Source organism: Lutra lutra, chromosome 13 (assembly GCF_902655055.1).
Source record: "Lutra lutra chromosome 13, mLutLut1.2, whole genome shotgun sequence".
In the NCBI taxonomy this organism is placed as follows: Eukaryota; Metazoa; Chordata; class Mammalia; order Carnivora; family Mustelidae; genus Lutra; species Lutra lutra.
In genome coordinates this window covers 58,813,990-58,829,842 of record NC_062290.1, presented here as the reverse complement: position 1 = coordinate 58,829,842, position 15,853 = coordinate 58,813,990, and the positions used below count along the sequence as shown (strand labels likewise).

Genomic DNA, 15,853 nt, shown 5'->3' with positions numbered 1-15,853 from the left:
AATGAGATTAGGAAGGAGTACATAAAAGCTCAACCTCTCTGAAATATTAGTTTCCTGAAGAGAGAATTCAAAGCAAATGTGGTAAAATATTAAGACTTCATAAAGTTCTGTGAGAAGAATGTGGATGCTTGTTATAGTATTCTTTATAACTTTCTCTGTGCTTAAAATATTTCATAAAGAAATCTTTTTTGGGGGCGCCTGGACTGCTCAGTCATTAAGCGTCTGCCTTCAGCTTAGGTCATGATCCCAGTAGGATCGAGTCCCTCATGGGGCTCCCTTCTCAGCAGGAAGCCTGCTTTTCCCTCTCCCACTCCCCCTGCTTGCGTTCCCTCTCTCGCTGTGCCTCTCTCTGTCAAATAAATAAATAAAATCTTTAAAAAAGAAATTTTTATTTATTTTCTTTAATTTTTAAAAAGATTTTATTTATTCGTTTGAGAGAGAGATTTAAAGTAAAAACCTGTAATATGAGTAAACAGTATAATGCCAATACTGTGTATATAAACATACCACATACACACACACACACACACACACACACACAGATTGACATGATATGATGTGATGAAACTGGACTTTTTATTTTATTATTATTATTTTTTTTTTTGGTGAGCAGCAAAGCAAGATTTATTGAGTGACAGCAAAGTTATAGCACAAAGCTCCTGAGGAGGGAGGGGACCTGAGAGGGTTGCCACCAGAACTTCTAAATCTAGGGTTTTTATGGTCTTGTTAGTGGGCTGTTTTAATCTGATTAAACCTTCCTGTACTTGTCATCCAATCAGGTTTTTGTCACCTATCTATCACATGGGAAAGGGTGGAAGGCTCCTTGCAGGGTGGTGTAAAATCCTTTTAAAGGTGGTTTCCTCTTAAGGCAGGAGCCCCCTGTTCCAGCTTGCCTGCCTTCCAACTATCCTTCATCATTTCCTGCCTCTGAAGAGGTAACCCTAACTCCTGTTAGGGAAAAAGGGTGAAAACTAATGGTAGCTACTTCCTGCTGGTCAGGATCTTTGGACTGGGCAGCAGTTAGTGAAACTGGCACTTTAAATCAGGAGTCATCCTTCCCTGAACCCATAACCTCAGTCTAATCATGAGAAACACATCAGATAAATCCCACTGAAAGACATTCTATAAAATATCTAATGGCGGGGTGCCTGGGTGGCTCGTTGGGCTGTGCCTCTGCCTTCGGCTCAGGTCATGATCCCAGGAATCCTGTGATCAAGCCCTAAATCGGGCTTTCTGCTCGGCAGGAAGCCTGCTTCCTCCTCTCTCTCTCTGCTTCCCTCTCTGCCTACTTGTGATCTCTGCCTGTCAAATAAATAAATAAAATTTTACAAAAAAAATCTAATGGTGAAACCATCAAGGTCATCAAAAACCAGGAAGTCTGAGAAAATGTCACAGCCAAGAGAAGTTTAAGGAGACATGACAACCAAATGCAATTTGAGATCCTGGATGGGATCCCGGAACAGAGAAAAGGCATAAAGAAGAACTAAGGAAGGGGTATCTAGGTGGCTCAGTGGGTTAAGCCTCTGTCTTCAGCTCAGATCATGATCTCAGGGCCCTGTGATTGCACCCAGCATCAGGCTCTCTGCTCAGCAGGGAGCCTGGTTCCTCTCTCTCTCTGCCTAGCTCTCTGCCTACTTGTGATCTCTGTCAAATAAATAAATAAAATCTTTAAAAAAAAAAAAAAAGAAGAAGAACTAAGGAAATCTGAATGAGGTATGTACTTTAATTAATGATAATGTATCAATATTGGTTAATTAATTATAACAGATGAATCATACTAATTTAAATGTTAATAAGAAGAGAAATTGGGTGGTGTACAACAGAAACTCTGAATTGCCTTCATAAATGGTCTATACATCTAAAATTGTTCTAAAAATAATTAAGTTTATTTTTTTAAGTCAAGTAATTTAGCGAAATTCATACAGGTAGTAAATACCCAATACCTAAAGTTCAAAGGCCAACACAAATGATTACAAACCCTATGGTTTTTCCACTACCCCAAACCCTTCCAATTTTACTGTCTGTAGGATTATCTAGGTAATTGTATGACAACCTAAATAAGTTCCTTTAGGATAGAGAAAAAACCCTTTTTTTTCTTTGCATACAATTGGTGTTTAGTAAATTATCTTAAGTTAACTACTCACAGAAAGTCCCAGAAACCTAAAGAATCTTCCACTTTCAGAGAACTTTACCAGGTTTGACCGACAGTCTATACCACCAGCTCTATAGAGAGCCGCGATAGGCCCTGGGCTCTCAGCCCTTCAGTTCTGCAAGGGTCCTGTGCTGCCATCTACAGGTATCTGGTAAGCGTGGACTTCCCCCTGCTATATCTTGGGAACTAGTAGGGCGAGTGTAAATAGGAGAGAAGACTCAAGCGCTAATTAAATTACAGAACATATGTAACTGTCACATAGGTCATTTGACACTTGTACAAAGCAAGGGCCCTGCTTCTCTCCGGCGATTGCAGACTCTTCTAACTTCGTATTAACACTTAGGCTTCTAAAATTCACAGAATTCCTTTCTGACCCACCTTCCACAGGTACAGATCTGGCTGTTACGGCCCATCTCCCAGAACTCAGATTCTCCCGTACGGCGGTAGGCTGTAGACACTTGCTCAACCTCACAAACTTGAGACACCACCAACCAGATTCTCCCGTCTTTACAGACTCCTGAAACTCCTTGCAGTACCTTGCAAACCCCATAGACCTCCCCCATTAAAGCAAATGCGTGCGCTAACCCAAACGTCCCCAGAAAAATGCTCAAGTTCCGCAGGCAGTTCACACTAACGCGAAAGCCCGGGAGAGCCCCAGTCAGGCTCGGTACCCTCAGGCTAGCGCTTTGATGCCAGCTCCCGCCCCCCCACCCCCAGTCCCATCCGGTCAGCCAAGGCCCGCACCCTGAGGGCCAAGGCCCCGCCCCTCTAGACCTGTCATCACAGAAGCCGCACGTGGCCGGGGTGGGACCTCGGGCGACCTGCAGCCATCACTTTGTCTCCCCCGCCATCCATTGGGGCCGCCGCCGCCAATCAGAGCCAGCGGATCCGGGCTGGAGCTCTAGCGCCCGGGTGAGGCGGGCGGGCGAAGGGGCGGGGGTAGGAGGGTCTCTGAGACCCGCCCGGGATCGGGGTGGAAGAGGGCCTGGCCTGGATTCTGCCAGGCTGGAATCCGAGGGGCGGGTCCCAGCGAAAGGCAGAGAAACCAGAAGAGGGCGGGGATCAGGGAAGGGGCTAGTGACGGATGTTCCTGGGGAGACGCAGGGGAGAGAAGGGGCGGAGCCCTGGGGCGGAGCTTTGTTACAGGGGAGGAGCCAAAGGAATTAAAGAAACTAGGAAAGGGGACGAGCCCAGAGAAGGTGGGAGGTGGGACAAGGGAGGGGTGGGCCTGGGCGTTGCGGGGGCGGGGCTCGGACTGAAGGGGTGAGGTTTGCAGGCCGAGGCTGCTGCTAGGGCCTCTCTGTAACTGCCCCAACCCACTACCTCCTCAGGTGCAACGGGACTCACGGAACTACAGGTGTGGGGTGGGGTGCGCGTGGAAGGAGGGACAAGGATGGGGGTGCGCTTGGGCAAACAGGAGGTGAGGGGCACGTTAGAGAAGGAGAGAATCTGAGGACTGCTGTGGGGGGGGGAAGGAAGACAGAGTTGGGGGAGGACTTGGGGGCTCAATATGTGGGTAAGCAGGTGCATTCTCCAGGGGCCCTTGTGGGGGAGAGACCGGAGTGTTTTGCGGAGGTTGGAGGTACAGTGTGAGGGGGCTAGGTCGCTGTCTGATGTGGAGGGTTGGAGGCTGGCTATACTTGAGGGGGAGGGGATCTAAAGTTGCTTTGGGGAAAGCAGGTGCCCTATGACGGAGAAGAGCTGGTGGTCCAGAGTGTGGGAGAAACGGAGGGACAGAGGGACTATGCACAGAAAGAAAGGATGGGGTTGTGGGCACTGTGTGAGGGGAAGAGGTTGTAGGCCCCAACTGAGGGGGGAAGAACCACTAGTCCTTTGAGAAAGTCCTGGGGCTTTGTAGAGACTCAGGAAGAGGCTTATGTACTGTGTTCTAGGAATGGTATGATGGAATTGGTGGGGTAAAGAAGCCAGTCCCTAGTGCTCCTGGCTCCTTGGCTCCTAATAACACCTTCAGGCTACCACTCTTAGGGAGGATCAGACCCCACCACTCTTAGGGAGGATCAGGCCCCACTTGCTACTAGGTCTTCTGTGATTGTCTCCTCAGTTGGCTTTGGATCTGTCTGGGTAAGACTGGAGTTTCTTCCCCCAGCTGGTGTTCCTGTTAACCCCCACTCTAGTTCCTGTTCCTCCCAGAAGCTTGCCTTGGTCCCTGTCTTCCCCCTCCCCCACTTTGCCCTGCCCTATGCTCTGGGTGTGCTCATTTCCCACTTCCTTCCTCGCCCTGGGGCCTGGCCTGGGACTTGCCCGTCCAGGAGCTGTGCCCTGCCCGGAACTTTGTGCTCAACAGCCACAGACCCTAGTTACCAGGAGCAAGGCCCAGACCCCACCCCACTCCTACCAATATCTCTTCCAACAGCCTCCACAAGTGACTGGCTGCCACTTTTTCACCACTTGCCACAAACTTACTTTCCCCACCCTTTTCCTTCTCCTGGGTGGGGAACCCTAGGACCTAAAAAATGGGCTTCTTTGGGAAGGCTGAAAATTACTGAGTCTTGGATATATGTTTTGAGAGATGGGCTACTATGGCAGGCCGAACTCCAGAAAGGATATGAGGTTCCAACCTTTGCTGGAAGAGGAAAAAAGAATGACTCCCACACTCCTGGCTTGGAAGCTGATGGTCAGAATGGAGACAAGGGCTTAGACCTCCAGTGAGCCCCTCAGGTTTCCTGAGGAGCCTTGATACAGTGCCAAAGTTCTATTTGCCCCTGGGCTATCTGGGAGAGGGTGAAAAAGGCCAGCCTTCCCCACAGTGGCTGAATGTGTGTGACAGTGTTACTGAAAGGGGCCCCTAGCCAACCTCCTTCTAGCTGTGACTGGCCAGGGAGGGAGGGGGTGCTGAGGCCAGACAAAGCCTTTGGGTAGGGTGGGGTAAGGGAGGGCAGGCTGAAGCCTTTTGAGGAGGAGCTGATTGCTATGGCAACACAGCTTCCCAGACCGTCTCTCAGAGAGGCGGGACTAGGGCAAACACTCCAGCTTCCTCAGGACTGAGGCATTTGTTTGAGTGGGTGGGGCATGAAGAGAAAGGGCATCAGTTTGCTGTGCTGAGGCTGGAATATATAGCCTCTGCTTCAATAAAAGTGGGAGGGCATTCAGACATTTGGGTCCATCCTCTGAAAATGAATTTGAGTGAACAATCGCTATTAGAAACATAGCAATATAAGGCCAGAGTTGCAGAGGCCCTTAGTGGCCATCATTTATACAAACTCCTCATCTTACAGAGTTGAAAATTTACAGCCAAAGAGATTGACTTTCTCTGGGTCTCACAGTGAAAGAGCAGGAATTAGGATCCAGGCCTTCTGATTGTGTTCACGCAGCCCAGGGCTCATCATTTCTTTCAGCCAATGTTTATTGAGTGGCTATTATGTGCCAGGCAATGATGTTGATTCTGGGAATACTGGTATGAACAAAACAACATTGCTGCTCTCATAGAGCTTCCATTCTAATAGGGGGAGAAAGAAATGCGCGTGAGTGTGTGAGGCAGAGAGAGGCCATGCGGTGATAACTGCTATGAAAAAATAAAGCAGGGTAAGAGTTTGGGACAGCTAGGTAGGGCCTCTTGATTGTACCATGCTGTTTTCCTAGGGTACAGAGAGGCCTAGAACATCTTTGATCCTTCCCGCTGAAATGTTGCCCCCTGACCTTTGCAAGTAACTAAGGCCTTAGCCTATGTTAGTGGCAGTAAAACAGAACTTACTGCCTGTTCTGTGGCATCACCAAGGGACTATTAATTTCCTGTAGTGTTCTGTGTCTGTTTGTCTTCCCAGTAAGCTTTTACTAAGGCAGGCAGGTTCTTTCTTTGGTACTCTGCCATTTTGTTCAGGATTTTGAAAATTTCCTGAATCCTGTTCCTTACTATTAGAGAACCAATGAAGAAGTGAGTCCACCGGAACTGGGTTCTTTTTCAGGGTTTTTCTCCTGGTCTGAGGTGAGGAGAGAGGGCCAGAGAGAAGGGTTACTTAGTTTTTCTTCCTAAGTCTAAGGCTGAAGGAGGAAGTAGGGGGAGGGGAGCCTTTCTTTACTGCACACTGACAACCTCTGGGCCCTTGGGGCCTACAGCACAGGCAAGGTAGAAACAAGGATGTTGGGCCTTCTTTGGGCTCTGAACTATGGAAGAATGGACTTCCCCTCTTCTGGAGGCACAACCAGAGAGTCTACCCTCGCTGATGCCAGTTCTCCAGGCATCAGTTTGAGTCTTCCCTCTTTGTTTTGTGTTGTTATTGTTTTAAGATTTTATTTGTAAGTAATCCCTACACCCAACATGGGGTTTGAACTTCCCACTCCAAGATCAAGAGTTGCATACTCCTCTGAGATGATGCCATGAGTCTTCCCTCTTTTGATTCTGGTGTTTGCTTGCTTCTGTGGAAGACTGAAACAAAAAGCTTCTTAAGTTTGGAAACTGACTTATCAACAAGTGCAGACGGGAAGATTGTCAGGGCTACATATATTCTTAGCTTGCCCCTAAAGCAGCCCCTCTAAAAAGTATCTTTTAATGCCCCATCCATGCAGAGGTTCCCCTCCTGGTCATTTAAAGGGTAGAAGGACAAGAATTAAGAATGCTGATTCTGCTGCCACTTAATTTGGCTGATTCTGGCCTGAGCCTGGAGCCCAGTGACTCAGGGGGAGGATAGGGAGTTTCAGAGGAGCTGTGAGTCATGGAAGTGAGCTCCATCAGAAGAGTTTGGCACATCTCACCACACTAATGGCAAAAGCCTTACTATCTCACTTCCCCTGGGTGCTCTGTCTCTTATAAAGAGAGAGTACTGGTAGAAAGGACAAAGCAGTCTGGTCTCAGAATGGTAGTTCAGAGACACAAAAAAGGATGTGTAGGTCCCTGAATTAAAATGTATCCCTATCTCAGGAGTCCTTGGGGTCACTCTCATGAAGGCAAAAGAACATCAATATAGAGTAAGAAAAGGAAGAATACCATTTCTCAGTGGAAGGACACAAGGTCCCACTGCTGGACTATTTCATCTGTTCTGGCATGAGGGATGCTTTCTAGACTTCAGCAGTCCTCTGGTCTCTGAAGCTCTGGTTTGCAAGGAAGGGAGAGATGAGTGGGAGTGGGGATATTTGGGGTTTGGTGTGGGAAGAGCAGGCCGACTTTGGAGATTGCTGAACTTGTCTATGAAAGCCCTAGGGCGTCCTATTAAACACCGTCGGAAGAGGTAGGGTGGAGGTGAGAAGTGGGAGGCCCAAGCCTTTGAAAGGGTTAAATGGAAGGGGAGGGCGCGCCTTTGGATTCCGGCAGATGAGGGGTTAAGGAGATGGGCGGGGTGGTCCCGGGTAGGCCTGCCCCCTTGTGGACCAATGGGCGTGCGTCTCTTGAAGGGGGCGTGCCTCACACTTGAGGTCGTGGAGAGGCTGGACTCCTATGGGCCAATCAGCATGATCGCTGCCCATGGAGGGCGTGGCCTTAGGGGGCGTGGCGGCCGCGTTCGCCGCGGCGGGGGTGTTGGGGCATTGGGCGGGGCGGGCGGCCCCATCAGCTGGTAGGAAATGGCCTGTGAGTCAGAGGGGCAGCGGAGTCGGCAGCGCGGAGCCGGGGCGGCCACCGGGAGGGACAGTCGCTGGGAGGGGTGCGGCAGTGGCTGGGGGGCTGCGGGCTCCAGAGCCCGCTAGTGTTGCACACGAAGCTGAGCAGAGAACAGCCTAGCAGAGCAGAGCTCTGCCTGAGCCACCCTTTGTCTGGGTTGGGGGCCCGTGGCGGGGAGGACCCGGGATTCGAGGGGAGGGACCGGGACGGGACGGAAGGGCCCGGAGCAGCGGCCGCCGCGGCGGAGCCAATTTAAGAGCGGGGTGAGTGTGTGCTAGAGGGGAAGAGCAAATCTCCGAAGCTCCACTAGGGAATGGGGCCTGTCCCAGGGTCTGGGGAGGAGAGGGGTGAAAATGGACCTGGGAGACTAAGCAGGGGTGGGGGAATAGTCCAGAACAAGGAGTCCAGGAAAAGGGGTGAGTTGGCCGGGCTTAATTTGGAGGAGGTGCTGACATCTGCTCCCTCTCCACTGAAGGTAGAGGGTTTTAGGCCAGCCGTCAAGGGGCTGATGAGAGAGCAGAGCTTGACTTTTGTAATCACAGTGGTGGTCCATGGGAGTAGCCCCCCTAGCGTGTGTGGACACGTATAGGGAAAAAATGCAGAGCAGCTGGCTGTTCTCTCTCAACTGGATGAGGGTAGAAAGCACATGGAGAGGAATTCTCCTTCCTGTCACCCTCTTTGATCAGTGTAGAAATGGGTATCTTTAGTACTGAAAGGAAGGGGAGAGTGAGCCTGGAGCTTATATCTATACCAACACCCACCTACCCCACCTCCCAGGCCTAGCAGGTGTCTGAGGTACAGAACCCATGGTATTCTGGGACTTGTTGTTTTTGCTGGCCTTGCTCCCTGGGCATGTTGGGAACTGTAGTCCTTGCCAGCCACAGCCTGGCACAGCTGTTTGACGCCAGCTGCTGCCCACCCCCTGCACAGAGTGAGGTTTGGCCTACTCTGCCCCCCTCCTCCACAGTCCTGCCCCATGAGTCAGCTTGAAGCCATGATCTAGAGCCAGACAGGCTGGGTAGCAGGGAAGTGAGTCTTAGAGCTTCTCATTGACAAAGCAGGAACTGAGAGGGCTCTGGGAAAATAAGCAGATGCCAGGCATGCTGGGGTCAAGTAGGGCATCATGTCATCACCTGGCTTTCCCAGGGCAAGGACTCAAGAGGCCAAGTTGGATGACCAGGGGGTGGAGTGTTATAGAAAAGGCGGTTTCTGAATCTGTATGGTTTGGGTAGAGAAAAGGAGGGGTAGAGATGAATACATGTTGTGCCACTGACAGTGTTGTCATTGGAGTTCTGCCCTTTCCAGATACCCCAACCACCACAGAAAACCAGAATTTTCTTAGGGGTCTTACTTCTAATGAGAATGTGGTGAAATAGGGTAGTGTTAGAGGCAATGATAGGAACTTGGTATAGGAAATCTTTTCAGTCTCTGGGGTACAACTCTCTTTCCCTTTCTCCCTGCCCTCCACTTCCACCTCTCTCGTTGCTGCCTCTCTCTATACAAGAAATATCTCTCTGCTTCTCTCATTCGGGGAGTTTTTCTCTGCACTGCCAGGACCGATTGCACTGCCGAGATCTCTGGGGCTTCCATTCTACTTTTTTGAGCCCTGCTATGTGCTTAAGCCCTATACTTGAAGTTTGGTGGAGGAACAGAACACAAACCTATCCTAAAGAACCCCATAGTCTGTCTAGGAGAATTCTTTCTTTTTTCCTTTCTTCCCCCTTCCCTTCCTTCCTTCCATCTGTCCTTCCTTTCAGATTTATTTATATATTTTAGAGATTTAGAGAGCACAAGTGTGAGGGGCAGAGAAGAGGGAGAGAGAATTTCCAGCAGATTTTACACTGAGTGTGGAGCCAGCACGGGTCTTCATCTCATGCCACTGAGATCACCTGAGCCAAAACCGAGAGTCAGATGCTTAACTGACTGGGCAACCTAGGCACTCCTGTCTAAGAGATTTCTTACCTACAAGAGCAAGCACAACTGTCACTGGATTACAGAAGATAATGACACTGATTTAGGTGGAGTCCAGAGAGGAGAGAGAGAGATTTATGGCTTAGGGTGGCCAGAGTAGGCTTTCTGGAGGGAATGGCGTTTGGGCTAGCCAAGGAGTAAGGACAGGACTTAGGTAGGCATACAGGGGATATTCTTTGAAGGGGAAGAGATATTGTGGATGGCAGTCAGCACAGGCTACTGCACAAAGGAGAAGCTTGATCCTGGAGGCAATATTTCCTTACATAAAGGAAGATGGCCTTCAATTTGACATTCCCCTCACCTAGTATGGGATCCTGGGGATGAACCAGTCAGTAGAGACCATCTTGTGCCCTGGCAGAAAAATAGTGGTTTGCATTTTTGTTTGTGGATCATGTTGTGGCAAAGCGAGGAGGTAGTCTTAGTTGCTTCCAGCTGTCTGACTGCCCCTGCCTTATCTCTAGTTTGCAGGGCCTAGGGGGAGGGTAGGTCCTGAAAAGTGCCTTCTGGCAGTGCCTCCTCCACTCCCCCTCCACTTGTTTTTGATTAGACTTGTTGCCTCCTATTAAAGGGATAGACTGCTGGAGGCAATTGGGAGTTTTACTTTCGAAGGGCCACCTTTGAGCTGACCTGAGGTTTGTACCTCTGAGGAGTGCTCAGGGGATACGAGTTTCTGCAAGATCTCTGCCCTTAGGGCTTTGGGGTAGCACTGTCCCTTTGGAGATAGACTTATGGGAAGGAGTTACACAACTCAGTGGCCTGGACTAGGAGGGCTGAATGGAAGAATTCATTCTTTCATTGTTGGCCCTGACCAACTCTCAGGTGGCATGATCTCTTGGATCCTGGATATTACATCCCCCCCGCTAAAGTTCAGGGCAGAAATCTCTTTGCTGGTGGCCCTGATAAGTGGTCATCCTGCCACAGCTTACTTCTCAAATCCTTACTCCACTGAATGGAGACCTGCCTCTCTCTGACTCCTTAGGTAGCCCAGCTCTGCCCTCTGGGCTCTGGATCCCAAGACTGCTCCTTCTGTTTCTGAAGAGCTTTTCATATGGGAGAAGGATATCCTGGAGGGTACTCTGGGAGCTCACAATTGGAGAGGAGCCTTACCATTGGCTCCAGGCATTCTGGCTTATGTCTGCTCTTCTTTCCTCAGGGTCCGGCTGAGCCCAGGAGCTGCACGGAATGGTGGCAGTCACCTTGCCAGTGCAGCGGGAATGGACCAGACTGCAAGCTAGGAGAGCAAGGCATCAGTCAGGAAGAGGGAACACACATCTAGGCTTAAGGCCTCTTCATCGGGGTGAGTGCTAGGGAAAGGGAGGGGAAGCAGTTCCAGTAAGAAACCTGAGCTAAACATGTTACCCTCTTAGAAGTTCTCGCACTGGTCTATTATTAATGGGATCAATATTCTATTAATTTTTCTGGGGATTTGGACACCTCCACCCCCAGGAACCCCACAAGGTCATCTCTTCAGGCTGGGGGAGGATCTGAAACTCAGGTGGAAGGGAGAAGACTCATTGATTCCTCTGATGGTCTTTTCTTCTCTTCTCTTGCACAGATGTCCCCAGGCCTCCCAGCCCAGGCCCAGCATAAAGGCTGTGTGGGGGGGCCCCCCTGACCCAAGGGGGGCTTCATGCGCCACGTGCAGGCGGAGCCGTCTCCATCCTCAGAACCAGAGGCTGGCCCTTCGCAGCCTGCAGTCAGGCAGGGGGCCCTCCAGGGTGGCCTGCTCATGGGCTACAGCCCAGCAGGGGGGGTGACATCCCCCAGGGTCTACCAGGTATCCATCTTTTCCCCTCCAGCTGGTGCCTCCGAGCCTCATAGGGCCCTCAAACGGCCAGCCCCACCCACTGAGGTTCCCAGGGAGCTGAAGAGAGGTCCTGGGCTGGGGGCCAGAGAGGGACTACCCCCTGAAGAACCATCTACTGTGAGGCTACTAGGCCCAGAGGGACTGGGGCTGGGACTGGGTGTGACCAGCCAGCATTTCTGCCATCATGGCCTCTGTGTTGTGGAACAGGGAACTAGCTCCACCTCACCTTGGACTTCAGGGGCCCAAAGTCCCCCCTGTTCCCCATCAAATGCTTCCTGCAACAGTTTGCACACCAGAGACTGGGCTTCCCCAGATCCAGGGAGACAGGGGTCCCTGGGGGAGTCTCCAGGGCCAGCCCCTCTGGGCCAGCTGCACACATTTGACACTGATTTGCACAGTCTTGCACAAATAGGGGGTAAGAGCCCAGTGGCTGGGGTGGGCAACGGGGGCAGCCCTTGGCCTAGGGAGTCCCCTGGCACTGCCAATGGGCATAGTCCCGAGCACACACCCCCTGGCCCTGGACCTCCAGGCCCCTGCCCCACCAAGCGAAGGCTGCTTCCTGCTGGAGAAGCCCTGGATGTCAGCTCTGAGGATGAGGGGCCAGCCCCTCGGAGGCGCCGGGGAACCCTGGGCCACCCTCCTGCTGCCAACAGTTCTGATGCCAAAGCCACACCCTTCTGGAGCCATCTGCTGCCTGGGCCCAAGGAGCCTGTGCTGGTAAGCCAGGAGAGGAGATGGTCTACTCTTAAGTAGATACATGTATGGGAAAAGGTGAAGACTAGGGGTGGGGGATGTTCCTATGAGAGCTTGTAATGAGTTCCTGCTTACAAACATACTTGGCCTCCACCCGATCTCTTTTTGTAATCTTTCCTCTCCATAGGACCCAACAGACTGCAGTCCCATGGGGCGGAGGCTGAAAGGTGCCCGTCGCCTGAAGCTGTGAGTGATCAGCTTCTCCCCCTGCTCTGTCCCTGCAAATGGGGCAAAAGTCTGTAATCCTTTTTCCAACCCCAGGGTAGGGGACCCCAGGGCAGGAGCCCTAGATAGTGGCAAAAGGTGAACCCAAGGACATGAGTAAGCATAGCAGAATGCTTTAAGCCAACACACTGTGTGTCCCCTCCCCTACCAGGAGCTCCCTTCGAAGCCTCCGGAAGGGGCCAGGCCTGCTGAGCCCCCCCAGTGCCTCCCTTGTTCCTACCCCTGCCGTCAGCCGTACCCTGCTGGGCAACTTTGAGGTAGTTCCCCTTGGATTCTGTGATTGGGGGGCTTTGGGGGAAGTGAGATGGTGGAATGTGGCTTGAATGGGTAAGGAAAACAGCTGGTGTCTGTCTCCTAATATGCTTTCCCCATCTCCACCCCAGGAATCATTGCTGCGAGGACGCTTTGCACCATCTGGCCACATTGAGGGCTTCACGGCAGAGATTGGAGCTAGTGGATCCTATTGCCCCCAGCATGTCACGCTGCCTGTCACTGTCACCTTCTTTGATGTTTCTGAGCAAAATGCCCCGGCCCCCTTCCTGGTATGATCTGACCTCAACTCTAAGTTAGCTTGTGAGGAGGATGAGGGGTTGGTGGCAGAAGGAATTCTTTAGGTGTTCAGGGCCCGGTGGGGAGAACTCTTGTGTGGGGCGAGGGCCAGGCCCAGAGTGAAAGATTATGGAGATGGATGAGACCCCACCTTAGCTGATGGCTCCATGGCCTTTCTAGGGTGTCGTGGACCTGAACCCCCTGGGGAGGAAGGGTTACAGCGTGCCCAAGGTGGGCACCATCCAAGTGGTAAGTTTTCCCTGAGGAGGAGGGAGAGTAGGGAGAGGAAAACAGCCCCTAGACCCTACGAACTTTGTTCTGTCCTGCCCCCAGACCTTATTTAACCCCAACCAGACTGTGGTGAAGATGTTCCTTGTGACTTTTGACTTCTCGGACATGCCTGCTGCCCATATGACCTTCCTGCGCCATCGCCTCTTTTTGGTGCCTGTGGGTGAGGAGGGAAATGCTAGCCCCACCTGCCGCCTCCTCTGCTACTTGCTGCACCTCAGGTTAGGACAGTGCCCAGGGGTGGTTGGGAAGGCCCAGGGAAAGAATTTTCCCCACCCCGGGTTTTCTCTTCTCTGAATAGGATCTCTCCTGGCCTCTAAACTGTCTGGATCCTTTCTTTGATCACCCTGTCCTCCCCCAGGTTCCGGAGCTCCCGCTCAGGCCGCTTAAGCCTGCATGGAGACATCCGCCTGCTTTTTTCACGCCGGAGCCTGGAACTGGACACAGGGCTCCCCTACGAACTGCAGGCAGTGACTGAGTCCCCTCACAACCCACGTTATTCACCTTTGCCCTGATTGTCAGTGCCCTGAACCCATGGAGGCCAAGTACCAGCCCATCCTGCTCCATCCCGAACAGAGCAAATACGTGGAAAGGTGGCAAAAGATCCTTCAGGCTTGAATTAAAGCCCTCACCATGCTCATGCCCAAATTGATTATTTGGGTATTTAAGGCTTCCGATCCTTACCACACTCTGCTCTACTTTGGGTACTCCACGTGCCTCCCCACCCCCTTGGATTTCCCAGGCCAGCTTAGGTAGTGGGGAGACGCCAGAGCTATCCCAAGGTTATCCCAAGTTCCCAGGCAAGTTATGCCAGCGTTGCCTCCCTGTCCTGGGCAGGGGCCACTTATTATTTTATTTATTTTTAATTTATAATTTATTCAAATTGGATTGCCTTGGTAACCTCCCAAACCTGGTAATTGGCATTGCCCCTCCTCCATTCCCACTCTCAGATATTGCTCCAAGCTCAGGAGTTGAAGAAGCTGATGTGGGGGTTAGGGAAGAACTCTTTTTCCTCAGCTGACAGCAGAGAGGTTATCCCAGAAGGACTGAGTCACTAGCCAAAGACTCAGCTTCCCGTGCCCTATTTTATACCTTTCACTTCCCCTACCCTCTGACCCCTCTCTGAAAGCCAGCTGTGTGTGTGTGCATGTGTGTGAGTGTGTGCATGTATGTGCGCACATGCAAGCTTGTATTTGTGTGGTGTGTGTGAGAGAGAGCTTGCATGCATGCACACACACAGGTTAACCACCCCTCATCTAAGTCTCCAGATTCCAGTTGTCCCTCTCCTCTTGCCTGTGTCTCCTTGCTTTGGGGTCCTGACTGAGGAAGGTGTTCAGGGGGCAGAGTCAGGGCCAAGGACCGGGGTGCCTCCTCTCATCTGGCCAGACTCTGACCCACCTACCTCAGCTGGGGTGAGGGACACCCCTCACTCCCAGTCATGTGATTCCCAACTACCCCAATACCCACACCAGATTCTGACCCAGCCTTAGCCCTAACTCCTGGGGCTGGGCTGAGGGGAACAAGCAATTGCTTGAAACTTGAACAAAAAGGAAAAAGGAAAAAATTGTACCTGGTACTTTTTTTCAAGAAAAAAACAAAAACAGAAAGAAAGAATAAATTCTTGTTTGGAAACTTGAGCTAAACCTTACTTTTTCTGTTGGGGAGTCTATGGTAATGGGGATGGAGGGCCTAACTGGAGCTCAGACTCTGCCCATTTTTCCAAAGAGGACACCTGAGGCCTAAGGCCATGAAGTCTTAGGCAAGGTCCTAAAGATTCTCAGGATCTGGTCTTGCTCTTTTCAGATAAATGGGGTTGGGTGGTGGGGAAGATTCAGTCCATAAAAGCTAAACTCTCTGAATGTAGACCTGCATTCCTATAGTGGTTCTTTTGTTACTGATTTTAGCCCCTCTTGAACTTATGTGCCCCGAAATGTAAAATGAGAGTGATTTAATGGAGGTCTCTTAAAAGACGTGACCGAGCATCAGGGATGTGTCCAGTGACATGATCCAGAGAAGGCCGAATGTAGGGGCTGTGTGGGGCGCTATGCAAGGGTGCTAGGCCTGATAAACTGACTGGGAAGAGGTCGAAAGAGGTAGAAAAAGCTGTGGTGCTTTGCAAAAAGAGGGGAAGGGGAAATCTCAGTCCAATCACTAGGCATTGATAGGCCCAGTCACCACGGCGACGGGAATGGGGTCAGTCCCTAGTGGGAGGGCTGGATACAACACAGCTGGGCTACCTGACTATGTCACTATGGCAACCGTAGGAAAGAGCTCCAATCCCCTGGTCGCTATGGTGACAGGAGCGTTTATATGCTCAGAAGGGTAAACTGAGTCTCCGATGGAGGTAAAGAATTCGATGGGAGGTGTTCTTGGGCCAGCTGCATGTGGAAAATAGCCTGTATAGTCACCATGTCCGGGATCTTGGACTGATCAACGAGAACTAGAACGAGTTCCACCCTCCGGCCTTCACTAGAAGGCCTGCATCTCCAAGGAAACAATTTGATACACACTGTAGCTGAATAATGCTGATTGGCTGAGGTTGGGGGCGGGGGACAGA

The 15,853-nt window shown here is 51.3% G+C and overlaps 1 protein-coding gene across 7 annotated transcripts; it reads left to right on the top strand.

The window, feature by feature from the left end:
• Window positions 1-2,941: 2,941 nt before the first annotated feature.
• Window positions 2,942-14,933, top strand: ATOSB (atos homolog B). 7 transcript variants are annotated; one of them, XM_047698646.1, is made up of 10 exons: window positions 7,680-7,966; window positions 10,828-10,971; window positions 11,230-11,896; window positions 12,011-12,198; window positions 12,362-12,420; window positions 12,611-12,716; window positions 12,843-13,001; window positions 13,189-13,257; window positions 13,342-13,517; window positions 13,658-14,933. In XM_047698646.1, the coding sequence occupies exons 3-10, from the start codon at window positions 11,305-11,307 to the stop codon at window positions 13,809-13,811; spliced, it is 1,503 nt and encodes a 500-aa protein (XP_047554602.1). In that variant the 5' UTR covers window positions 7,680-7,966; window positions 10,828-10,971; window positions 11,230-11,304; the 3' UTR covers window positions 13,812-14,933. The 7 variants fall into 7 exon arrangements, with proteins under 7 accessions (XP_047554600.1, XP_047554599.1, XP_047554598.1 ...); XM_047698644.1 differs by lacking the exon at window positions 7,680-7,966 and adding an exon at window positions 2,942-3,064 and having other exon boundaries at window positions 11,230-12,198; XM_047698643.1 differs by lacking the exon at window positions 7,680-7,966 and adding an exon at window positions 2,994-3,091 and having other exon boundaries at window positions 11,230-12,198.
• The last annotated feature ends 920 nt before the right edge of the window (window positions 14,934-15,853 follow it).

What these genes read in the sequence shown, in the direction of transcription:
- ATOSB (XM_047698644.1), top strand. Translation starts at nt 11,305, where the DNA reads ATGCGCCACGTGCAGGCGGAGCCGTCTCCATCCTCAGAACCAGAGGCT. An exon ending in GGCCCAAGGAGCCTGTGCTG is followed by an intron (nt 12,199 to 12,361) that starts GTAAGCCAGGAG and finishes TCCTCTCCATAG; the next exon opens with GACCCAACAGACTGCAGTCC. An exon ending in AGGTGGGCACCATCCAAGTG is followed by an intron (nt 13,258 to 13,341) that starts GTAAGTTTTCCC and finishes TCCTGCCCCCAG; the next exon opens with ACCTTATTTAACCCCAACCA.